Below are 21,031 nucleotides of genomic sequence, written 5' to 3' on the forward strand. Positions count from 1 at the left end.
AGGGACACCTCCCACCAGACCAGGTTGCTCCAAGCCCCCTCCAACCTGGCCTTGAACCCCTCCAGGGACGGGGCAGCCACAGCTTCTCTGGGCAACCCCTTCCAATGTCTCACCACTCTCACAGCAAAGAATTTCTTCCTAATATCTCATCTAAATCTCCCCTCTTTCAGTTTAAAACTGTTCCCCTCATCGTGTCACTCCCCTCCCTGATCAAGAGTCCCTCCCCATCTCTCCTATGGCCCCCTTTTTTGAAGTGGGTAGCTTATTATCAAAAATAACATTAGGCCAGTTTAATTCCTGTTGAATTGCCAAAACTTGATTTCATGAGGAGGAGAGTTCTGAAAATCCCAGGTATGCAATTTTGTTGTAGAAACTTCTGTCTATTTCTTAAAACAAACAAAATTCTTGTATTTCTTCAATTCCAATGATGACTCTTTACCCACAGACAAAGTAAGTTGAACAACTAAGGTGCTCTAGGTTTTAAACATTTTATTAATTTGTTTCAAACAGTGACAGAAAATGCCCCAGCCCTGGTCATGTGGGTATGAAGTCCTCAGCTTACAATCGATCATCTGGGAAAACTGTACCAGAAACAACGAAGGAGGAAGATGCAGAAAGTAAATCTCCTTGCAAGAAGCCCCTCTTATGTGACGTGAAAGAAAAGAAGGCGCCTGGGTAACTATCGGTTCCTTTCAAAGTGTGAGTTGTTCGGAGACGGGAGGTTTAAAATGCAGTTTACCAGGCAATGCAGCGCAGTGATTTGTCTACAAAACTCTTGGAAGCAGTGGGGAACGACATGGAAGTTCTTCAGCTGTCTTTATATTTAGAAATAAGGGAGGAAGGGAGTGTCTCAATGATTTAAGAAATAAGAAATGCATATCGGAGAGGAGAGGAAAAATACTAAAAGACAGAGAAATTATTGGAAGTTGAGATCCTTCTTCCCTGCCTCTGTGTACAAATATCTTACTGTATATGTAGAAATATCTTTATGAAGGCCTAAAATAATTGATAACATGTGCTGTCTGTTCACTGTATTGAGTCATTTTGATGCAGAGAATAACAGCCTCATGCCAACTTTGAACTCCCCAGAGGCTTCGCAGTTTGTATTTGAGCTGTTTGAATACACTGATGACTATCTGCATTTTATCATCCGGCTTTCCACATTCTTTATGTATCCAGCGTAGTCAGAGAGGACTTCTCGTTAAATAAACTTCCTTTGAAAAAGGCATGGAAAATAGTGTTCACAACATTAGGTACATATGAACTGCTAGAGTTATAAAATATTGAGCATCTGATTACTGCAATACCCAGTGGAGCTTTTTAGATGTATATTCAAAGTACACAGTACACATGCATAATTGAAGACATAGATGTGTATGCTTGTGTGCTCTTCAGCTGCTGAGCTCATAGTGTGGATTTAATTATGTTTGACTTCAGTACAGTTCTCTAGACCTTCATATTCCAGGTAATCTTTTCTTTCATAGAAGTCCTTGATTGAGGAACCAACCACATCCGAAGCCAAACATGAGATTAATTTTGTTGTGTTAAATCTAAGTGGTACTCAGCTAATTTCCAGTTCCACTTATGCCTTTTTTGTTTTGGTTTGGTTTTTTTTTTTATTATTTTTAAACTAGCAAGAGGTATCAGGCATACAAACAAGTCTACTAGAAAAATTTGGTTTGCAAAAGTATGTTGTAAAAAATGCAGTCTGTCACTCTGGAATATTCCTGAGGTGAAAATTCAAGATAAAACTTACATGCCTACAGCATATTAAATTGTAATTTGAAAGTGTCTTTTGCTACTCTAAAGATAGTCCAAAGAATTTCACTGTAATAGGAATTCCATTCTGGAAATATTTACAATTAAGGAAGGTGAACAGTCAGGCTTGGGAATGAAATGATACTGCCTCTTAAAAGAAAATTCAATTTATCTTCCGACCTCTTTCCCCAAACCTTCAATTCCTAGTGAGATAAAATTTCTGGCTGTATGTTGCTATGAAAATTGTCCTGAAGGAAACAGGAAGATACGTATTTCCTCAGAGGTTTTGGTGGTCTTCCTTATGCTGAATTACAATAATCGTTTACTTTGGCTTTGGAATTAATTGCACTACTTTGTCCCATCTTACTTTAGAAATTTTCTGTGTTTGTGGAGGTTAGGATAAGAATTTTTAAGTAAATAAATGCAGGTGATATTTCTGAGGAAGAGACTGTGAAGAAGTCCTTTGTGGCACAGAATCACAGAACCTTCTTGGTTGGAAGGGACCTTTGAGATCATCGAGTCCAACCACAAAAAAAAAAAAACCAACCCAAAAAACCAAAAACAAACTAAAAACAAAAACCACACAAAACAAACACCCACAACCACACCCCACACCCACCCACAAACAGACACAACCCAACAATCTCGGGCACTAGAGCATAGAATAGAATCATGGAATCGTCTAGGTTGGAAGAGACCCTTGGGATCATCGAGTTCAACCATCTACCCTACTCTACAAAGTTCTCCCCTATATGATATCCCCCAACACCACATCGAAACGGCTCTTAAACACATCCAGGGATGGTGACTCAGCCACCTCCCTGGGCAGCCTATTCCAACGCCCGACCACTCTTTCTGTGAAAAATTCTTTCCTAATGTTCAGTCTAAACCTACCCTGCTGGAGCTTGAAGCCATTCCCTCTCGTTCTGTCATTAATTACCTGTGCGAAGAGACCAGCACCAACCTCTCTACAGTGTCCTTTCAAGCAGTTGTAGAGCGTGATGAGGTCTCCCCTCAGCCTCCTCTTCCTCATACTAAACAGTCCAGGCTCCTTCAACCGCTCTTCATATGATTTGTTTTCCAGGCCCTTCACCAGCTTCGTTGCCCTCCTCTGCACCTGCTCCAGCACCTCAATATCTCTCTTGGATTGAGGTGCCCAAAACTGGACACAATACTCGAGGTGTGGCCTCACCAGTGCTGAGTACAGGGGCACAATCACCTCCCTACTTCTGCTGGTCACGCTATTTCTAATACAAGCCAGGATACCGTTGGCTTTCTTGGCCACCTGGGCACACTCCTGGCTCATATTCAGCTGCTTGTCAATTAGAACCCCCAGGTCTCTTTCTTCCAGGCAGCTTTCCAGCCACACTTCCCCAAGCCTGTAGCGCTGCTTGGGGTTGTTGTGGCCCAAGTGCAGAACCTGGCACTTGCCCTTGTTGAAACTCACACCATTGATGTTGGCCCAATGATCCAACCTATCTAAGTGTCTCTGTAGAGCTTCCCTATCCTCCTGGGAATCAACACTCCTGCTTAACTTGGTGTCATCTGTGAACTTGCTGATGATACACCCTATGTCCTTGTCGAGATCATCTATGAAGACGTTAAACAGAAATGGTCCTAAAGTGACCACCATCACTTACCTACTCCTGCTGGCCACGCTGTTCCTGACACAGGCCAGGATGCTGTTGGCCTTCTTGGCCACCTGGGCACACTGCTGGCTCATGTTAAGCCGGCTGGCCACCAACACCCCCAGGTCCTTTTTTGCTGGGCAGCTTTCCAGCTACTCAGCCCCGAGCCTGTAGCGTTGCCTGGGGTTGTTGTGACCGAAATGCAGGACCCGGCACTTGGCCTTATTAAACCTCATCCCATTGGCCTTGGCCCATTGATCCAACCTGTCCAGGTCCCTCTGTAGAGCCTGCCGACCCTCAAGCAGATCAACACTCCCACCTAGCTTGGTGTCATCTGCAAACTTACTGAGGGTGCACTCAATCCCCTTATCTAGATCATCAATAAAGATATTAAACAAGACTGGCCCCAAGACTGAGCCCTGAGGGACACCACTGGTGACCGGCCGCCAACTGGATTTCACCCCATTAATTACAACTTTCTGGGCAGGCCATCCAGGCAGTTTTTCACCCAGTGAAGAGTACACTTGTCTATGCCATGATTCGCCAGCTTCTCCAGGAGAACGCTGTGGGGGATGGTGTCAAAGGCCTTACCAAAGTCCAGGTAGACAACGTCCACAGCCTTCCCCGCATCGAGAAGGCAGGTCACATGGTCATAGAAAGAGATCAAGTTGGTTAAGCAGGACCTCCCTTTCATAAACCCATGCTGGCTGGCCCTGATCCCTCGGCTGCCCTGCACTTGCCGTGAGAGCTCACTCGAGATGATCCTCTCCATGATCTTTCCCGGTACCGAGGTCAGACTGACAGGCCTATAGTTTCCCGGATCCTCCCTCCGGCCCTTCTTGTAGATGGGCGTCACATTGGCCACCCTCCAGTCATCTGGTACCTCTCCTGTTGACCAGGATTGTTGATAGATAATGGGGAGAGGCTTGGTGAGCTCTCCTGCCAGCTCTCTGAGTACCCTTGAGTGAATCCCATCCAGCCCCATGGACTTATGCGTGTCCAGGTGCATAAGAAAATCATTAACTACTTTCTCCTGGATTACTGGGGGGTTGTTCTGCTCTCCATCCTTATCTTCCAGCCCAGGAGGCTGAACACCCTGGGGATAGCTGGTCTGACTATTGAAGATGGAGGCAAAGAAGGCGTTAAGTATCTCAGCCTTCTCCTCGTCCTTGGTCGCAATGTTTTCCCCCTCATCCAGGAAGGGATGGAGATTCTCCCTGACTCTCTTTTTGCTGACGTATTTATAAAAACTTTTTTTGTTGTCCCTTATATTAATGGCCAGGTTGAGTTCCAGCTGGGCTTTTGCCTTCCTAATTTTTTCTGCACGAGAAGGCATGTCTGCTGTACGCATGATGATCATTTTTTGTGCGTGAGAAGGCATGTCTGCTGTACACATTCCGCTGGCACAACTGCTCATACCATTATTATTTGTGCCTTCCCACACTACAAAGGCTGGATTTTCTGATTTTTTCTATTCATTTTGCGCCATTAGTAGTGTGTTAAATATATTTCTGTTGATATCATTGAACTTGCAGCTCCTAGCTGATTTATTCCCAAATGCTTACATGTTTCTAATAGTGTAAGTAGTATAAAATATATAAATTGTATTTAATAGTAGAAATGTAAACGGTTGAATTAATCAGGTCTGTTTCTCTGTGGATTTGTGTTTTGAGGTTAGCTAATCTTGATGTCTAACGAGGGGGTAGCTCTTGTTTGGCTTTTTATCTGCGTTTGAGACGTGTAAAGGGGTTCCTGTTGGCTGCTTCTCTGGTAGATAGTAAAGCATGAGTTCATGTAGTTGGCTTTTTCGTAGTCTTGACTTTAAGATCATTCTGCCTGGTGCCTTATTGTAGAAAATGTTCATTATGTACTTAGTATCTCTGAGAGCTCTGCATCTGTGAGTGTTTAGTAAGAATTGGCCAAAGTGTTCTCAATTTCTTTAAAGCAGAAAGAAATAGAATCATAGAATCATAGAATAGAATGATAGAATCATCCAGGTTGGAAGAGACCCTTGGGATCATCGAGTCCAACCATCTACCCTACACTACAAAGTTCTTCCCTATATGATATCCCCCAACACCACATCTAAACGTCTCTTAAACACATCCAGGGATGGTGACTCAACCCCCTCCCTGGGCAGCCTGTTCCAATGCCCGACCACTCTTTCTGTGAAAAATTCTTTCCTAATGTTCAGTCTAAACCTACCCTGCTGGAGCTTGAAGCCAGGGTATAAATAAATACACACATAATATCAGCAAGTTCATTTGTGTATTTTCCAGTTTCAGTTACCAAGTCGTGTGTTGATCTGATTTACATGATCTTAGTTTAGACTTCTCTTGAGCCTTCATTGCAAAATTCACGTCTGTAGTCACGCCATCTGTGTAAGTCAGAAATTACATCCGCTCCTTTTTTTTTTAAATTTTATGGTGATACAACATCATTTGTGTGGGAATCCTGGTGTGTTAATAGCATTGTTAGCAAGAGATGTCATCATGCTTAGTGATTTTTATGATGTATTAATAAAAATGAACATCTTCTTTTCCTCAGTGGAGTACTACAAACAAAGGACTCCATAAAGAGCAAAGAGTGTGAAGAAGAGGAGACGGAAAGTAAGCTGCTCATTTCAAATGAAATTAAAGGTAAATTGGCAGTACTTCATTTCTTTCGTACTAAAATCTGCAGAACTAAAGCAGTGTGATATTCCTTGAAATTCTTCATGAAACTGCATTGCAACATATTTTCCACATTCACTATTGGTGTCCAAAAACTTCTCGACAGCAACACTTTTAACGCTGTGTTTCTTTCCCCTGTAATCATCAAAGGCTTTGCCAAGAACTTTATCGCGGTTGTAAAGATGAGTGCAAACTGAATACTGGTAGGAAAAGTTTCATTTCAAGAATATTTTTCCACTGACTTACAAAAATAGTTAATTAAACCAGTCTGAGTTGTAAAGACATAACGTTTGCTTATTGTTTTTAAAGTGTATTGAAAAGAAAGTTAAAGCATTTACAAGTTAGAGGCATAATGCAAAGTTAAGGTGACTTACTCAACCCAGCCTCCGTCTGTTGTGGAGTGTGATACTTCCCAGCAGCCCATCTGCAGAACGGGTGCTTTCTTTTTCATGAGTGTTACAGTGGGATGGCTAAAATTCCCACTTCACTGCAAAACTGGGAGCCAGTCCAGCGGAAGGCCACCAAGAGGATTAGGTGGTTGAAGGGCTTGACGTATGGAAAAAAGTTGAAGGAATGCAGAGATTTTGGTCATTTGAAGTATTTTGTTTCAGCAGAATGGAAACATACGGTTTTATATAACACAATATGAAAAATTTAAAATCAAATAGATCAGAACATTTTAAATTGCCTGCAATCCTTTTTTTTTATTCTAAGCAAACTGGCCTGATTTTGTGAAGCATTTTGAGTTTGGCAGAACTGACTATTTGGATAAAGTTTCACCAACAAGCTCTGCTTACAGGATACATTTCTGTGTAGAATGGTGCATAATTAGATTTCTAAAGTTACAACACTTTCTTATGTTATTGTTTGACAAAGTTACCCTTTTAATCTTCTTTTTATACACATAATTTTATGCTATTATTGCTTAAATGTGCCATAATACTTAATCTTGAGGATGAAAATGGATCAGTGAATTCTTGCTATCATAGCCACAGAAAGCTCAAGCTAAAATAATTGCAGTTGTGTAGACTTTTGTGAACTGTGACTGCTGGTACCTGTGCTTATTGCCCTATTTTTTCTGCATGTCACTTAAATTATTATTCTTCAACCTACTTTTGCCATACTTTCCCGACCAGTTCTCTGCTGTCCGTCTTATCTGTGAGGCAGAGACACCACTGACTGAGAAGCAGAGGCATTTTTTGCCCACATCCTCAAAGGCATTAGGCACTGCATTCCTTTCCGTGGCAGTAAATAGGGCTCTATAATGGGAACAGATGGAGTACAGGGTTTAGCATTATGTCACCTTGGTGAACTTATTTCCTGCTGGAATTGTTAGGATTTGATACAGCTGTAAACTATTGCAAATGGAGACATAAGGGATAGATGGGTTACCTTGGCCGTCATTGCTGCTACTCGCTGTGTGTGTACCCGTGTGCTCTTACATCTACATGTGTTTCAACACGTGCAAAAATGGAGTGCAATTTTTGCTTGGAATTTTCTGCACACAGTATTGTCATCTGCTATTTATTTTACAGTATAAGTGTATTACATGCTCTGTGAATGGAAAACACAAAAAAAATAGCTAAAAACTTGTATTTTCAACACTTAAGAGACCTTTTTAGGAAGGAAAAATCAGGGGATAAGGATGGGGAAGGGATTGCAAGGAACAACAAGAGATACATTATTCGGTAAAATAGGCTTTACATTGCTTGCTGCCTTACAAGACTCTTTCCTTTCTCACTGAGATTTTTAGTAGTAGTAGAAGCTCTAAGGAACATTTGAAGAACAACAGTGAAGTGTAAAAACACATTTAGGGAACTCACTTCCAAGAGTAAGAGTATGATGTTAGGAAAAAATTAAGGACGAAAAATTTAATCCCTGGGCTGACAATACTGACTAAATGGCATAAGAGGGAACTTCTGAATAATGGACATTGATATAAAATGAGGATAAGTCTTGAAAATAACAAAAATGTAAGCTGGAGGAGCAGAACAACACAAGCAAGTGTAATCACATCCTATATTGGCCACATTATGCGTTCTAGACCGTCCCACTGTGCTGGCAAAACATCTATAATAGGAGTTTGTGCCCTAGTTGTTGGGCACAAATGTATGAAAACTAGAACGGTAAGGGTAGGAAGAACTGTGAATAATAGCAACTTCCCAAAAATGGAAATAGAATGGAGCTGTAATAGAAGTGAGCGTTCCAAACAAAAACAGCACAAGGATTTGGGATTGCGTGAAGCCATGTTAGTAAGGAATATTAGGCATAGGTTCTTTGTTGGCTGTTTCATTCAGAAATGAATTCCACAAGTTTTTCCACAGTTTTACTCAGCAACTGGGAAGCATTCAGGCCTGAGTTCACAGCAGGCTTGTTGCTTTTGCATTCGCAATGGATCTAAATGAAGGTAGATGTCTTACGCAGTTTGACATCATTCGCGGCCATCCTCTTCACTCCTTCCTCCTACACACATCTGCAACTGCTGCTGCTCTGCAGACGGCAGCTGCCACAGCAGCACAGGGCTGAAGCCACCCTCCCACCCCCAAGTCACCTTCGAGGCCGGTGGGATGGCAGCTCGTCCCTTCCATTATGGATAAGTGAGATAAAAAGGGAAACGACCTTGTAAAAAAAGATCCCACAGTGGCACGGAGGAGTTAAATGCTATTTTTCCAAATAAAACATTGAGTTAAAGCGGGAGCAGGGAATTTGCAGACATTTGTGTTTTTTCCTCAGAAGAACTGAAAAACATTTTGTCATGGATGAGGCATAAATGTTGTGTGGGCTGGAACTGTACAGCTGATTCACGTGGAATTTTGTAGCAGTGCAGTGCTGCTTTTCATGAAGTTATAATAGCGCAGCCCTGGAATTAAGTTAGTTCTTGTACCACTCTACAACTATTAAATGTGGGTGTGATTTATTGTACCAAAATATTTAAAATTATTTGCCCTATAGTGTGGTATGCCAGGAGTTACGTTGGCAGAGAATTGTGTTGTGTTGGAAGAGACTTTTTCCGTGTAAGAGTTGTTGTATTTATATAGAGCCAGTATAATCACAGGGGTAGCGGTGGAAGAACAGTCGTGGTGCTCCTCAGGTTCTGGTGTAAGCAAAACTGTACAGCTCGTAGGGAGGCCCATATATATCAGTAGAAAGGAGTGTGCTTTCACTGTGACTGATCTCATCACTGATTTAATGCTTGTTTGTTGCTTCATGTTGTTGAAGATGTTGAAGAACCCAACACGCAGAGGCTTCTTTCTCAACCAGTTATTGTGTCTTCCAAGCTGCAAATCCCTGGCCTGCCCTTGCGCTGGGAACAGCAGAGCAAGCTCCTTCCAAGCGTAGCCGGGATCCCGGCCAGTAAAGTTTCCAAGTGGAGCACGGATGAGGTAGGTTTCCCCTGTATCTTCTGTCTCACTGCCAGCATCCTTGAAGGTTTGGTTGATTCAGAGCTTCAAATTAAGCCCATAAATGGGCAATAATGCCGAGGATTAGAGTCAGCCAGACCTAATGTTACAGGTCCCCAGAACCCCCATTCAGCTGCCATCCAGCCCTAGAAGCAGTCAAGTATTGATTCATATCTGTATAGGTAAATATATATGTCTGCATATATATTCACTGGGGTTAAAAAAAGAAAGAAAAGTGCTAAATGTATATGGCAGATCAAGTGCTCGAGGTCTGCACTAGTAACATTCAGCACCCACACAGACATTTTGGAGGAATGATTTCAGAGTCAGCATGGACCAAGGAGCTATTCCTGGTGCATGGTTTGGAGGTGGCACACCAGTTTTGAGGGTGAGAATATAGTGCAGAGAGGAACGGGGTGGATATGGCCAGGCCATGACACCGGATTTCAAGATTAGAGCCCTGTCACTGTTCGAGTGTGTTATAACGCTTGGACAGACAGGGTCTAGTCCCTGCTTTACTTCCAGAAGTACCTCTAATTAAGGCAGTTTTCTGCAGCCGGGACAGTCAGGTCTCCTCTAATCAGAGAAAAAAAGAAGCATGAACTTTGAAAAAGGATTTGCTAATCTCTGTGTAAAGACTAAAGAAGAGGAAGGCACCGTTTTGGTTCCTGAGAAGTGATTCACCAAGAGAAGATTCGTGGTTCTGGATCCGCGTGGATAGAATAACCCGAGTAATTTTGAGGGAGCAGCCATATCCCCACTCTTAGATGTCCTGTGAACAGGAGTGGCATGTGATCTTTTAGTTTGCGGATTTTGTGAATCCTGTCCTTAAACAGCCAGCTGCGTGACCCCACGCACTTATAGAAGGTGGAACACCTAATATGAGGCTGTAAAAGCAATAGCTAAAAAACTTCAGTCATTGTCAGCCTTTAAGACTACTTTGAGAAAACACCGGTCTTACTAAATCTTTTGTTTTATACTTTGGTGACAGGTCTCTGAATTTATACGGAGTTTACCAGGATGCGAAGAACATGGCAAGGTGTTTAAAGATGAGGTGGGTGAATTTTGTTTCAAAAAGACACGGAGGACAGAGCTTGGTGGAGAGATTAATTTTATTAAAAATACATATGAAGTAGTAGGATGAAGTGCATTTTTGAAGTCAGACACAAGTGTATGGGCGATTAGGTTGGTTTGCAGGTCATGGAGTGGGAGGGAAGTAAAGAAGATAAAATGAGCTAAGTATCAGCCAGGTCTCTCGTGCTTCTCTAGCTTTGTTATTGCAACTGAAATTGCTTAGAACTAATGGTAGAAGAGGAGGAACTTCATGTTTTCCTAGTGCTTTCTCTTAATCTGCTTTGAGGAAATTTATATATATGTTCTTTTAGTTCTGCAGGATGTTAATAAGCAAAATAGAGCAGTGGTTCAAGATAACCACCTCTTAAAATTCTTTGCATCTTTTCTGATCACACTTAGTTCTTGATGCTCTTCCTCCCAATACAGCCAGTTTAGGAAAGTGATTTGAGTGAGTGGGAAGTGAGAAGATCTGACGGCTTCTGATGAGGTTCCAAGGAGTGTGTGCTCACTTTGTGACCATGCCAGGCATGCATTTCTGGTGTCTGAGAAGACTGTTGTGCCAAGAGTTGTCGTTAGGAAGCAATAGGGCTTTTAGGTACAATATATAAGCAAGGTTGGCTTTTTCTTTTCCACTCAGAGGTTTGTTACTCCTTTTAATGTTTGGTTTCAAGAAGGCTGATGACCTGTTGGAACAGGGCCAGTGGAGGGCCACAAAAATGCTCAAAGGGCTGGAGCACCTCTCCTGTGAAGACAGGCTGAGAGAGTTGGGGTTGTTCAGCCTGGAGAAGAGAAGGCTCCGGGGAGACCTTATAACGCCTTCCAGTACCTGAAGGGGCTACAGCAGGGATGGGGAGGGACCCTTAATCAGAGAGGGGAACCATAGGACGAGGGGTAATGCTTTTAAATTGAGAGAGGGGAGATTTAGATTAGGTATGAGGAAGAAATTCTTTACTGTGAGGGTGGTGAGACACTGGCCCAGGTTGCCCAGAGAAGCTGTGGCTGCCCCATCCCTGGAGGGGTTCAAGGCCAGGCTGGATGGGGCTTTGAGCAACCTGGTGTGGTGGGAGGTGTCCCTGCCCAGGGCAGGGGAGTGGAACTGGATGGTCTTTAAGGTCCCTTCCAACCCAAACCGTTCTATGATTCTGTGATTCTAAATCACCAGAGTGACTAGCTCAGGTGCTTTTCCCAGCCAGACCACCTGGTACTGCAATATCCCAAGCCACCCAGCCTTTCAGGTGAGGAATAACTGTGGTGCTTAGACTTGAGAAGGGCACCTCCTGCGGAAAAGGCCTACTGATGGCCCTGCTAATCTCCTGCCACAAAGGAGTGTGCTCAGGCTGGCCTGTAGAGTGTAATGACGGTTGCATTTCAAGGGACTGACAAACTGCATCTTTGGGCATTTTGCACTTACTTAGATGTTAAGCTTTCACAGCTGCAGCAGGTACCAAGGCCTAGATCATCACTTAGGGAGTCTCACCAATGAATTGAAGATCAGTAAAAGCTGGTGTATCGCTAATCAAGTCAGCAGGTGGGAAGTGCCACAGAGATGGATGAATCCTAATGGCTTTCGTTCTCAGAGGTGTAAGAAAATACTTCCCCTCTTTAGGATTCAGCCTCTGGGGGCCTTTGTCTGTGAGTAGCAGATTAAACTTCTCCCAGTGAGGCCAACTGGCATAGGCTGGCTGGCATTGGTAGGTCTCTCAGTAGGTAGAATGTGCTAGTTCAAACTTCTGCTGTGGAAATGAACCTTCATTCTGCTTATATTAAGATGCTGCGAAAAGCTGGGCATCTCCATGTTTGTACACCTCCTGGTTCTGAGCCCACGCCCTCTGGCGTTGTGCATGAAATTGTCCCAAATCTGGGATCTTTGCCCAGTGTGCAAGCCAGTAACACGGAGCAGAAGTACTTCCAAGTTTATTCCATTCATGTGCAGAAACGGGGTGCTTGTTTCAAAAAATTTCCGCTTTTATACCCTGATTATTACATAGTCTAATAATTAATACATATTCATTGTTATTGTCTTCAATGATTGGTCAGGGTTTCTTCATTTCCCATGTAAATGAGTGCGCAGACTCTGTCTTTTTCGTCCATTGTTCTCTTTTGAGTAGGTGGTATCACTTGGGGAGGTGGTCAGTGCGTCAGTGGTCATTATCTCTCCCTGCTGAAATTACCTTTTACCTACTTCTCCTCTAATCTTGGCAGTTCCAGGTGGTTTTCTCAGTTTGCTGACCTGGCCTACAGTTCATCACCCCCTTGATAGAAATATCCTGCTTATCAACAAAGCTACTTCGTGTAGTAGTTGCTTAATTCAATTTTAGGTAAATCACGTCTAGTTACTATTTCTCTATAATTAATGAAATATGGTTTGGGGCTGTATAGATGACGTTTAGCAGCAGCGGCAGGTTCCCTTGTTGCTTCGATTACATGTTACATTTCATTTTTCTAGTTAATACCAATTTTACTACAACAGAAGGAGTAGAAAGCACTTGTGGTGGCTGCATGATGCTGTTCTCACCGCAGTGTTCCTCGACATGCTGTGCTGGGATGTACCTTGCAGGCTTCCTTTGGAGCCTGTCTGATTCAGAAAGCTTGTCTTCTAGTCCTACAGAAACTTAATTACACTGTTTTTATCTCAAATTAGTATCTTTAAGCCTAAGCAGTGCTCTTTATTTAGCAGCAGTTGGTTTTTAGGCTTAGTTATCCTGCATATGTTACACTAAAAACTTAATATATAAGTAACCTGAAGTTTACCAAAGAAGTGTTGGCCCCATTGAAGCCCTTGGAATCGAGGACCTTGTGGCTCTTCATGTTTGGATTTAGCACTTCTGCTGGTGGGAGAATATCCACTTGTAACATTTATTAAAATAGCAACACTGCAGAGCTGGCAGGAAAAATATTCAGTGTTTTGAAAAGTTGTGTTTGTGTCAAAGAGGCAGTTTTATGTAGCCTGGCCCCTGTTCACATCTGGGACCAAATTCCTTTTAATTTGCTATTTAATAAACAGAAAGGGGTGGCCTGAAGGGGGTTCCAGTTCTGTAGTTGGGAGTGAAATCCAGAAGCTTTCTTATGGAGGCTTGTATAAAAAGAGTAGCTAAGATGTTAAAAAGCTTTTGTGTGCCACGGTACAGTTGAATCCTACTTAATTTACACGTTTTACTTTTCAATAGCTTTTACTTTATACTGCTGGTGTGGAGATAAGAACTGGTTACCTAAAAATTAGCCAGACAGTTGTTTTCTAGCAGAAAGAAGATTATCAGCCTGTTCTTTTGGAGTAGCTGGTCTGTCTGAAAGGTTGAAATCAAAGCTATCCTGAAAGCGTTTGGAAGTGCTGTATTCAGCCATTCCTTTACACTCTCTGAAATTGCTGGGAATTTTCTTCTTATGTTTTCAGAAACATCTATACTGCTGCACTGTCAGACCTGTTAATAGCTCTGTGTGTTGTTTTTTTCCTTTTACAGCAAATTGATGGAGAAGCATTTCTACTAATGACCCAATCAGACATAGTCAAAATAATGAGCATTAAACTGGGACCAGCCCTAAAAATCTTTAATTCCATTCTGATGTTCAAAGCGGCAGAGAAAAACTCGCACAATGAACTTTGAAGATAATGGAAAATGTGTACGAGCCGGCTTTCTCCACGGGAGCTCATGTTTTATTCAAAGCACAAAGACTTGCTAGAACTGTGGAGTAAGGACTCTCAGAAAGGAAGAAACCAGTTCAGCACTGGTGGACTATTTATGTTCCAGTAGAGCCAGTACACACCGGGAAGTGTTCGAGCTTTTGGGAAGGTACTGTGGAACAAGCGAGTCAGCTAGTCTTAATTACCAAACTAATGGCCCTCATCCTCCCTGGATGGTTGTTAGGATCCCTGACTTTCTCTGGGCATCAAGAAAACCTTCATTCGTTATTTATGCTGTATTATAGAAGGGAATGTTAATATTTTCTAAGAATTCTTGAATTCTACTTCATGTACCCATTTTACTTTTCAGGAGTTTTGACTTCATACTATCCAAATAAAAACTGATTAGCCAAATATTAGGCTACAGGTAGCCAGAGGAGACTGTTACGGCTAATACCTATTTGTGCCATAGTTTAAAAATGAAACACTTAATGTTACATACACGACACTTTATGCTATAGCATATAACTTTACAGATTATAAAACTGTCTGTTTGCTTGTAAGAAAACAAAACAAACCTTGTTGGGGTTGAAATTATAATGCTTTTTTGATAACTGAATGTTTTTACTTTTGCACGGTTACAAAAATGTTATGTGAGTTTTTCCACCAGCATCTTTAATGTATTTTACCAAAAGACCAGTATAGAGGAGGCTGCGACTGAAAAATAAAGTTTGACTTCATAGAAGACTTTTTGTTTATGCTGCACAATAGAGTCCCAGCCTTTGACATGGGAGCCTGCTACGTTCCTTCAGCACACGAAGGAAAACACATGTATTTTGAGGTAAGGATATTACCAAAAAAAAAAAGGAAATATATTCATCCATGTCTGCACATGCCAATCTCCAGCAGAGTTAACCACAGCCGTGGAGAAAAAGTCTGCTAAAGCTGGGACTGCTGCTCTGGCTTCGTATTCCACCTAGGTTTGTTTTCCCGATGGTGGGAGAATTATTTCACCCACCGCTTCCCGGTTGCAAGTCTGATTTATAAATGCATAAGGCATAGGGGGAAAGACAGCACAGTGGAAAAGGATACTTAAGGTCATTAGCAGGCTGGAGATGCCACCAGCAGGTACTTGGGTGAGGCAGCCTTCTCCCTTGGAGGATTTTTCTAACGATTTGTCAGGGAAAGTCGTTGCACTTGGTATATATACGTAAGGTGTAAACCAGATGCACTTTAAATGGGAGAAAGCCTGGCTGCCTGCGCACTGAGGACTAGTCCAGAATGGTACTTTTTGCAAGAAGAGAGGGAAGAGTTGGCTGAAGGTTCTTGGCAGCCTGAGAAGAGTCTCAGCGCTGCGGTGGGCAGTTGCTCAGCCTTGAGAGCTGAGAACAAACAGAGCATTCCCGTTGCACAGAGCTGGGAGAATTTTTACATCTTCCCACAGGTTTTGCTCGGCTGTTCCGTGGCTGGAGCTCCTTAAGGTTTCGAGTGCTCTCTGTGCCCCATCCTGTAGGTGACTGGTACCCGCCATAATACGAGGTGAAACAGGGTCGGTATGAAGTAAGTTGCATTGAGCTGTTAATTTCCTTCCATAGCATTGCATAAATAATATTTTTACATTTTGTTCGATATTTGTACATTCAGATTGCACTCTTATTGTACTACAATACAAATAAAACCTGAACTGGAGCCGTCTGTTCCATTTGTGTGTGCCCAGGATTCTGGGATCAACCCGGCTGTTCCTGAGGGTGGTGTGGAGTAATTCCTCACCGTAGCTCGATGTGGCCGTGAGTTTAAAACAGCAACTTGGCTTCTGCCACCTGCCCTTTCCCTAAACACTTACTTCTAAGGCTGTCACAATCAGAATCCCAATTTTGCCAGATTTTGTCACTGGCAGCAGCTGAAGTTGCCCATGCAGGTCAGTAAAATGCCAAATTCTTCTGTTTTCTTTCTTTCTGTCCTTCCATGTGGTTTTATTTTCGCTCACCCTGTCTCTCTTATGTGCCAGGTTTGTAGCCTACACTGAGAAGCTTTGAAGAGATTTGCTGCTCGACAGAGATTATGTGAGGATGTGAGCAGCTCCCTGGATTTTTATACACCTATTTACAAAGTGCTGTGTGGTTTAAGAAGTGGGTTTAAATTAGTACTCTTTGCAAGATGTAGAATAAACCTCACTTAAATGATACAGAGCCCAACTTTTTATTCACACAGCTACAACTACAGCGAGGACATGCATAATCCTGACTTTCGTATCCCCCGGGAGGAGGTTGTACGGTGTACCTCTGCTACAAAAACTACACCCAACAAATTCACTCGGAAACTAAAAGCACTCAGGAGACGCACTGAATCTTTAAAATCTTTGAAGTTGCTGTTGTTTTGTATGTTGTGTTGGAGGTAGCCCAGCCATCGCACAAGTAAAGTCGTCCCCCGATTGCTGTGGGAGCCACATGAAAGACCCTAAGACTCTAGGGAGAGAGTCTGGCCATGAAATGCCGTGATTTCCCCTTGTGCCGCAGGGTCTCTCCCCGCAATCTCTGCGTTGGAGTTGTCCCTGCACAGCCAGGCCTTAGCAAAGCTTCTGTGGTCTCCAAACCTGTGTGTTTTGAGTGTTGAAAGAACCGTTGTGACCACAAATGCTGCTTTGCCTACACAGACGTTGTTAGAACTGGTGGGAAACTCATCTCTTTAGTAGAATGCAGTGTTTTAATAAAAAGCCATTTTAATTTGTAATTAATGCGGTGGGTGATGTTTGCTGGCTGCTGCTGCTCTCCATCAGGCAGTAACCCCTGGGATTTCCAGACAGGAGTTAAGAGGAGCCTGTTGGGGAGAAGAGAAGGCTGTAGAAGAAGAAAGGAGATGGGCAGATGGGAGACTCATCGCGTGGAGAAGGAAGATTTGTTCCAGGGAGTAAATTCAGAAAGAAAATGAGCCATTCTCTCCCTGACACCAAAGCTGTGGGGACAGACGCCCATGGCAGCCTCCCGGGTAAGTCACTCTTGCTACTGGGAGAGCTCATCTCAGAATCCCTATTTAACAAATTCAGGATTAATGTTAAAAAATACCAAAGAAAAATAAAAGAATGTTTCATGCGTGGAGAAAATAGCAAAAGCTCATCATCCTGTGAATAACAAATCAGGCCCACTGTTTTAAAACACAAAAATTGTTACAGTAGCCTTTCAGGGATCATCACATAGTGAAATGATGGTAACAAGTCAATCTTTAATTTGTGCCACTTCAAAACATTAAATGTATTAGCGTCTGAAGCAGCCAAGTGCTCGCTTTAACTCACAAGTGTGTTATTCAAATTCTGACAGTGAAAAGACTTATCTGAATTTTTCAAATGCTCCATGTGGAAAAATAATATACGACACATGCAGTAATCTAGAAAATTTTATTATGTCTAATGCCTCTAAACTGCTGTAGAATTTCCATTTAAAATAATGAAAATGTTTAGGTTTTAAATTTTAAAAGAAGTAGCTAGTACAAAAAAAAAAAAAAGGGCATTATTAAATGTAACAGTTAGAAATATCCATACACTTCCACCAGAAAGAATGGCACTGATCTATCTTCACAACAAAGCAATTTATTTTGAGAAAATGCTAAATGCTCCCGAGAGGAGTGCTGTGTACGCTGTCAGGTGATACTGGGATGCCGGGATGCTCGGGTACCCCCAGCCCTCTCTCTCCCTGGGCAGGGAGGGATGCTGGGCTCCTCTCCTCGAAGACCAGGGACTCCAGGAAGCTGAGTGTCCTGCGGATTCTCCTGGGGCACGGGATGTTGAACACGCGAAACGCAGCCACCAGCGCGGCCAGGGCCGTGGTGCAGTCGTCGAGCTGGGCCAGCTCTTCCCTTTCCACGTACAGCGCGAACTGGCACGAGTTCACATCGAAGGGATTTCTCACTTCCAGCACTGGCGTCGCCACCTTCACCTAAATTTGGAAAAAAAAAGCCAACAAAAAAAAGGATAAGGATATTTCAAATGATGTCACAGCATCCCTCTGGTGAACAGGTCAGAGAAGTAAACACGCACAATGGCACTGCTTTTGTTGTCCCGAAGCGGGGTCGTTTACTCGACCAATATACACACAGAGTAGAGGGAATATCTATTATTTCATTCCTGCAGAGATGGGTGCTGGGTGGTGATCCACAAAGCCAGTCCCCCGGCCTAAAAACCCTTAGGAATATTTATAAGGATCAAAACACAGAAAGACACACCCTTAATTATAATTACTGGTTAGTACCTTGTCTTAACAATTGGTTAGTACAGTCTCTTACTTTCGTTTAAAGTTACAAGGTCCTTTAATTGGTGTGCACATGCTCCAGCACTGGGGGGGGGGGTTAGTCCAATTCAGCCTCCAATTGAGTTGGGGGTCGCCATCTCCCACTGCCACCTTTACCTTTCCCCCAGTTACTGTCAATTTTTTGTTGACTTTATGCCTTTTCCAGCAGCTGGCTGGTTTTCAGCTGGTGGGATGTTCCTTGTTATCAGCCTTCTCTTGCTCTTCAAGGGTATATTCATTAACGAGGCATTTATTGTTCATACCACGTGTCTGGTTGCACATGGCCTTGTGACCTTTTTACAGCTCTTTATTCCTACCTAGTGAGAGATTTTACCTTCTAAAATATATTTTAAATGTACGTTCTACCTTCTTAAAAGTGCATCACTTTGAATTCAGGTAGTATTTCTGTGAATGTTTGCCTTCTACCCAAAAGGCAAGCTAATGGCATCCTTTTCCAGGAACCACTGGGTGCCATGCCCAGGCAGCTCCCAGGAAGAAGAGAGAACAAGGCTCTGTCTCCTACCTCCTCGTTCACTGCAGCAAACAGGCTGGAGTCATCGCTGAAGACGTCCGGCAGAAGTAAACACGCAGCAGTCATTTTCATGTCTGTCAAAGGCAAGGATTTCGACTAAATTACAAATGAAAACGTCCCGGCACTGCGGTATGGTCCTGGAAGAGCAGATTGCAGCCGATGAAATAGTTAACAACTCATGTTCGGTCCATTTGGAAGAGTGGTTTGTACCGCAGTGAAGGTGTAGGTGCCTCAGCTGGCCATGGGCAGTAGAATTCGAGTCATTCATGACATTTTGCTACTCGGTATTACAATTAAATTTCTCTCACAATAAGTGAGTAGGCTTTTAGGTTGCTTCTAGTGGAGTAAGAGTAACCCACCTGCCCCCAAACTCCTCTCTCCCCAGTAAATTGGATATCTTTGGGGAGCCTGGTTGCCAGAGGACTCCACCTTGAAGGCTGTGGTACCAGCTGGTGCTGTAGGACCTCCTGGGATGTGGTACCCGTCACCCCTCGGGTTCAGCTATTAATGACTGCAGCACCTTTTCTGCAGGTCAGGCTTCTGGTGTCCTGTGTTCTACTGAACCTGTCTTCTCAGACATTTATTAGTTAGGTGCCAGGTCAAGTTGTTTGTAAGAAAAACCAGGAAAGTAAAGGCCTTGGGAATTTACAGAGGTATGAGTTAAAGTCTTTGTGTGCGTATTGTGTAAGAGAAGGGGAAATTCCTTACAATGTCCATAGCTTTCTAAGGCCAAAGGTAGGAGTAGAAGGTCCATAAAGGCTTTCTGGATTAGGCTGTTCATTGACACTTTTTAATCTGTCATGAGCTATTGAGTACTTCTGATTTTAAGCTTAAAGGAAGAAAACACCAATATTTTAACCTCCTCTGCTTACTTATTTAAGAAATAAATGAGCCTGTAATAAAAGGAGTGCAAGTGCTATAGGAAACACACGTTGCCTGTGATTTGACATCCTGGCATTCTCCCTGTTTGATAGAAAATGAGAGTCAAAGGAGCAGCTCTCGCAGAGCTGAGCTCAGGCATAGGCACCAGCAGCTGCTGTTTGGGAAGAATAAAGATGAGGAGGAACTCCTTCAACGTTTTGGCCCCGCAGAACGGCCCTCCAGGTTTTTCGGACTGAAAGGAGCTGAGCCAAAACACGTCGAGGCACCCGGGTCCCTTTGCGTGACTGTGGCACCCGCTCGCCAGAGGGACCAGTTTGGGCACTGTGACATGTCTCTGCAGAGATGGGGTACGTGAAACACAGGCAGCGGTAACTGGTTCTGCCGTTACTTCGCTGGGATGAAACAGTACCTCTCTTTCTGAAAGAAATCGTCTCTTTTTATGGGACTATTTCTCTTTCTAAACCAGAAAATTCATTTTCGGCATGTATTTTTAGAAAATAATAAGCACTCTCTTACGTATCTAGGAATACATAATTCTGCTCAACTTAAGACTAACTTTATCAAACCTGCAATTTTTTATTCAGTAGGAAAAAAAAAGGTTTCAATACCTGACTGAATTTCCCAGCAGCTTATTAGCTTTTATTCTTAATGCTTCCCCATCACTATATACTTTTCAAGCAACTGTGACATTTTAAAATGCTTTTGCAGTAAAATTAGAGCTAGTTTGGTTACATACGTAAGAACAATGAGCTACAACAAAACTCTGAGCGTAGAAGATTTGTACTGACATTTCAGAATGTCTTCCTCTGTGTGCCGCTTCAGATTTTCTTGCAGCAGAATGTTAATTGGATTATTCCTCACCGCGTACAAAGATAATATGTTTTCTGAATAAATCTCCAAAATCTCAACTGTTTTCTTATAAATGTCCGTGTGTGTGAGAAGCTGGAACTCCCTAAAAAGCTAAAAGAAAAAGAAAAAATGGGTATTATTGCAATCCTCAGACCAAAACTGAGAACAACACACGGGGTGCACGCTTTGAAGCCAGGATAAGGCTAGCTCAGTCAAATGAGATTATAAACTGGAGGGGGTGGTTTTCTTTCTTTTCAAAGTAGGGAAGAAATAACATCAAGTCACACCGAAATACATCAGAAAACTCGCTGCTGTTGGGTGTGGCGTGTTTAATGC

The 21,031-nt window shown here is 42.8% G+C and overlaps 2 protein-coding genes across 4 annotated transcripts in view; one reads left to right on the forward strand and one right to left on the reverse strand.

Moving 5' to 3' along the window:
• The window catches only part of L3MBTL3 (L3MBTL histone methyl-lysine binding protein 3), a 79,097-nt gene extending 63,259 nt beyond the window's left edge, over nucleotides 1–15,838 (forward strand). For 2 of the 3 annotated variants that reach the window (XM_074162116.1, XM_074162100.1), the window contains exons 18-22: nucleotides 511–675; nucleotides 5,934–6,025; nucleotides 9,278–9,441; nucleotides 10,451–10,513; nucleotides 13,992–15,007. In XM_074162116.1, the coding sequence (XP_074018217.1) occupies nucleotides 511–675; nucleotides 5,934–6,025; nucleotides 9,278–9,441; nucleotides 10,451–10,513; nucleotides 13,992–14,135 (628 nt within the window). In that variant the 3' untranslated portion in view covers nucleotides 14,136–15,007. Of the gene's footprint in view, nucleotides 1–510; nucleotides 676–5,933; nucleotides 6,026–9,277; nucleotides 9,442–10,450; nucleotides 10,514–13,991 lie in introns of all 3 variants that reach the window. The other variant, XM_074162109.1, reaches the window with a different exon arrangement.
• A 1,913-nt stretch (nucleotides 15,839–17,751) lies between these two features.
• SAMD3 (sterile alpha motif domain containing 3) overlaps nucleotides 17,752–21,031 on the reverse strand; it is a 29,843-nt gene continuing 26,563 nt past the window's right edge. Inside the window, exons 8-10 of the mRNA XM_074144591.1 lie at nucleotides 20,635–20,806; nucleotides 18,956–19,038; nucleotides 17,752–18,081 (exon numbers count right to left, since the gene is read on the reverse strand). Coding sequence (XP_074000692.1) covers nucleotides 17,752–18,081; nucleotides 18,956–19,038; nucleotides 20,635–20,806 — 585 coding nt within the window. The remainder of the gene's footprint in view (nucleotides 18,082–18,955; nucleotides 19,039–20,634; nucleotides 20,807–21,031) is intronic.

Source organism: Numenius arquata, chromosome 2 (assembly GCF_964106895.1).
Source record: "Numenius arquata chromosome 2, bNumArq3.hap1.1, whole genome shotgun sequence".
NCBI classification, from domain to species: Eukaryota; Metazoa; Chordata; class Aves; order Charadriiformes; family Scolopacidae; genus Numenius; species Numenius arquata.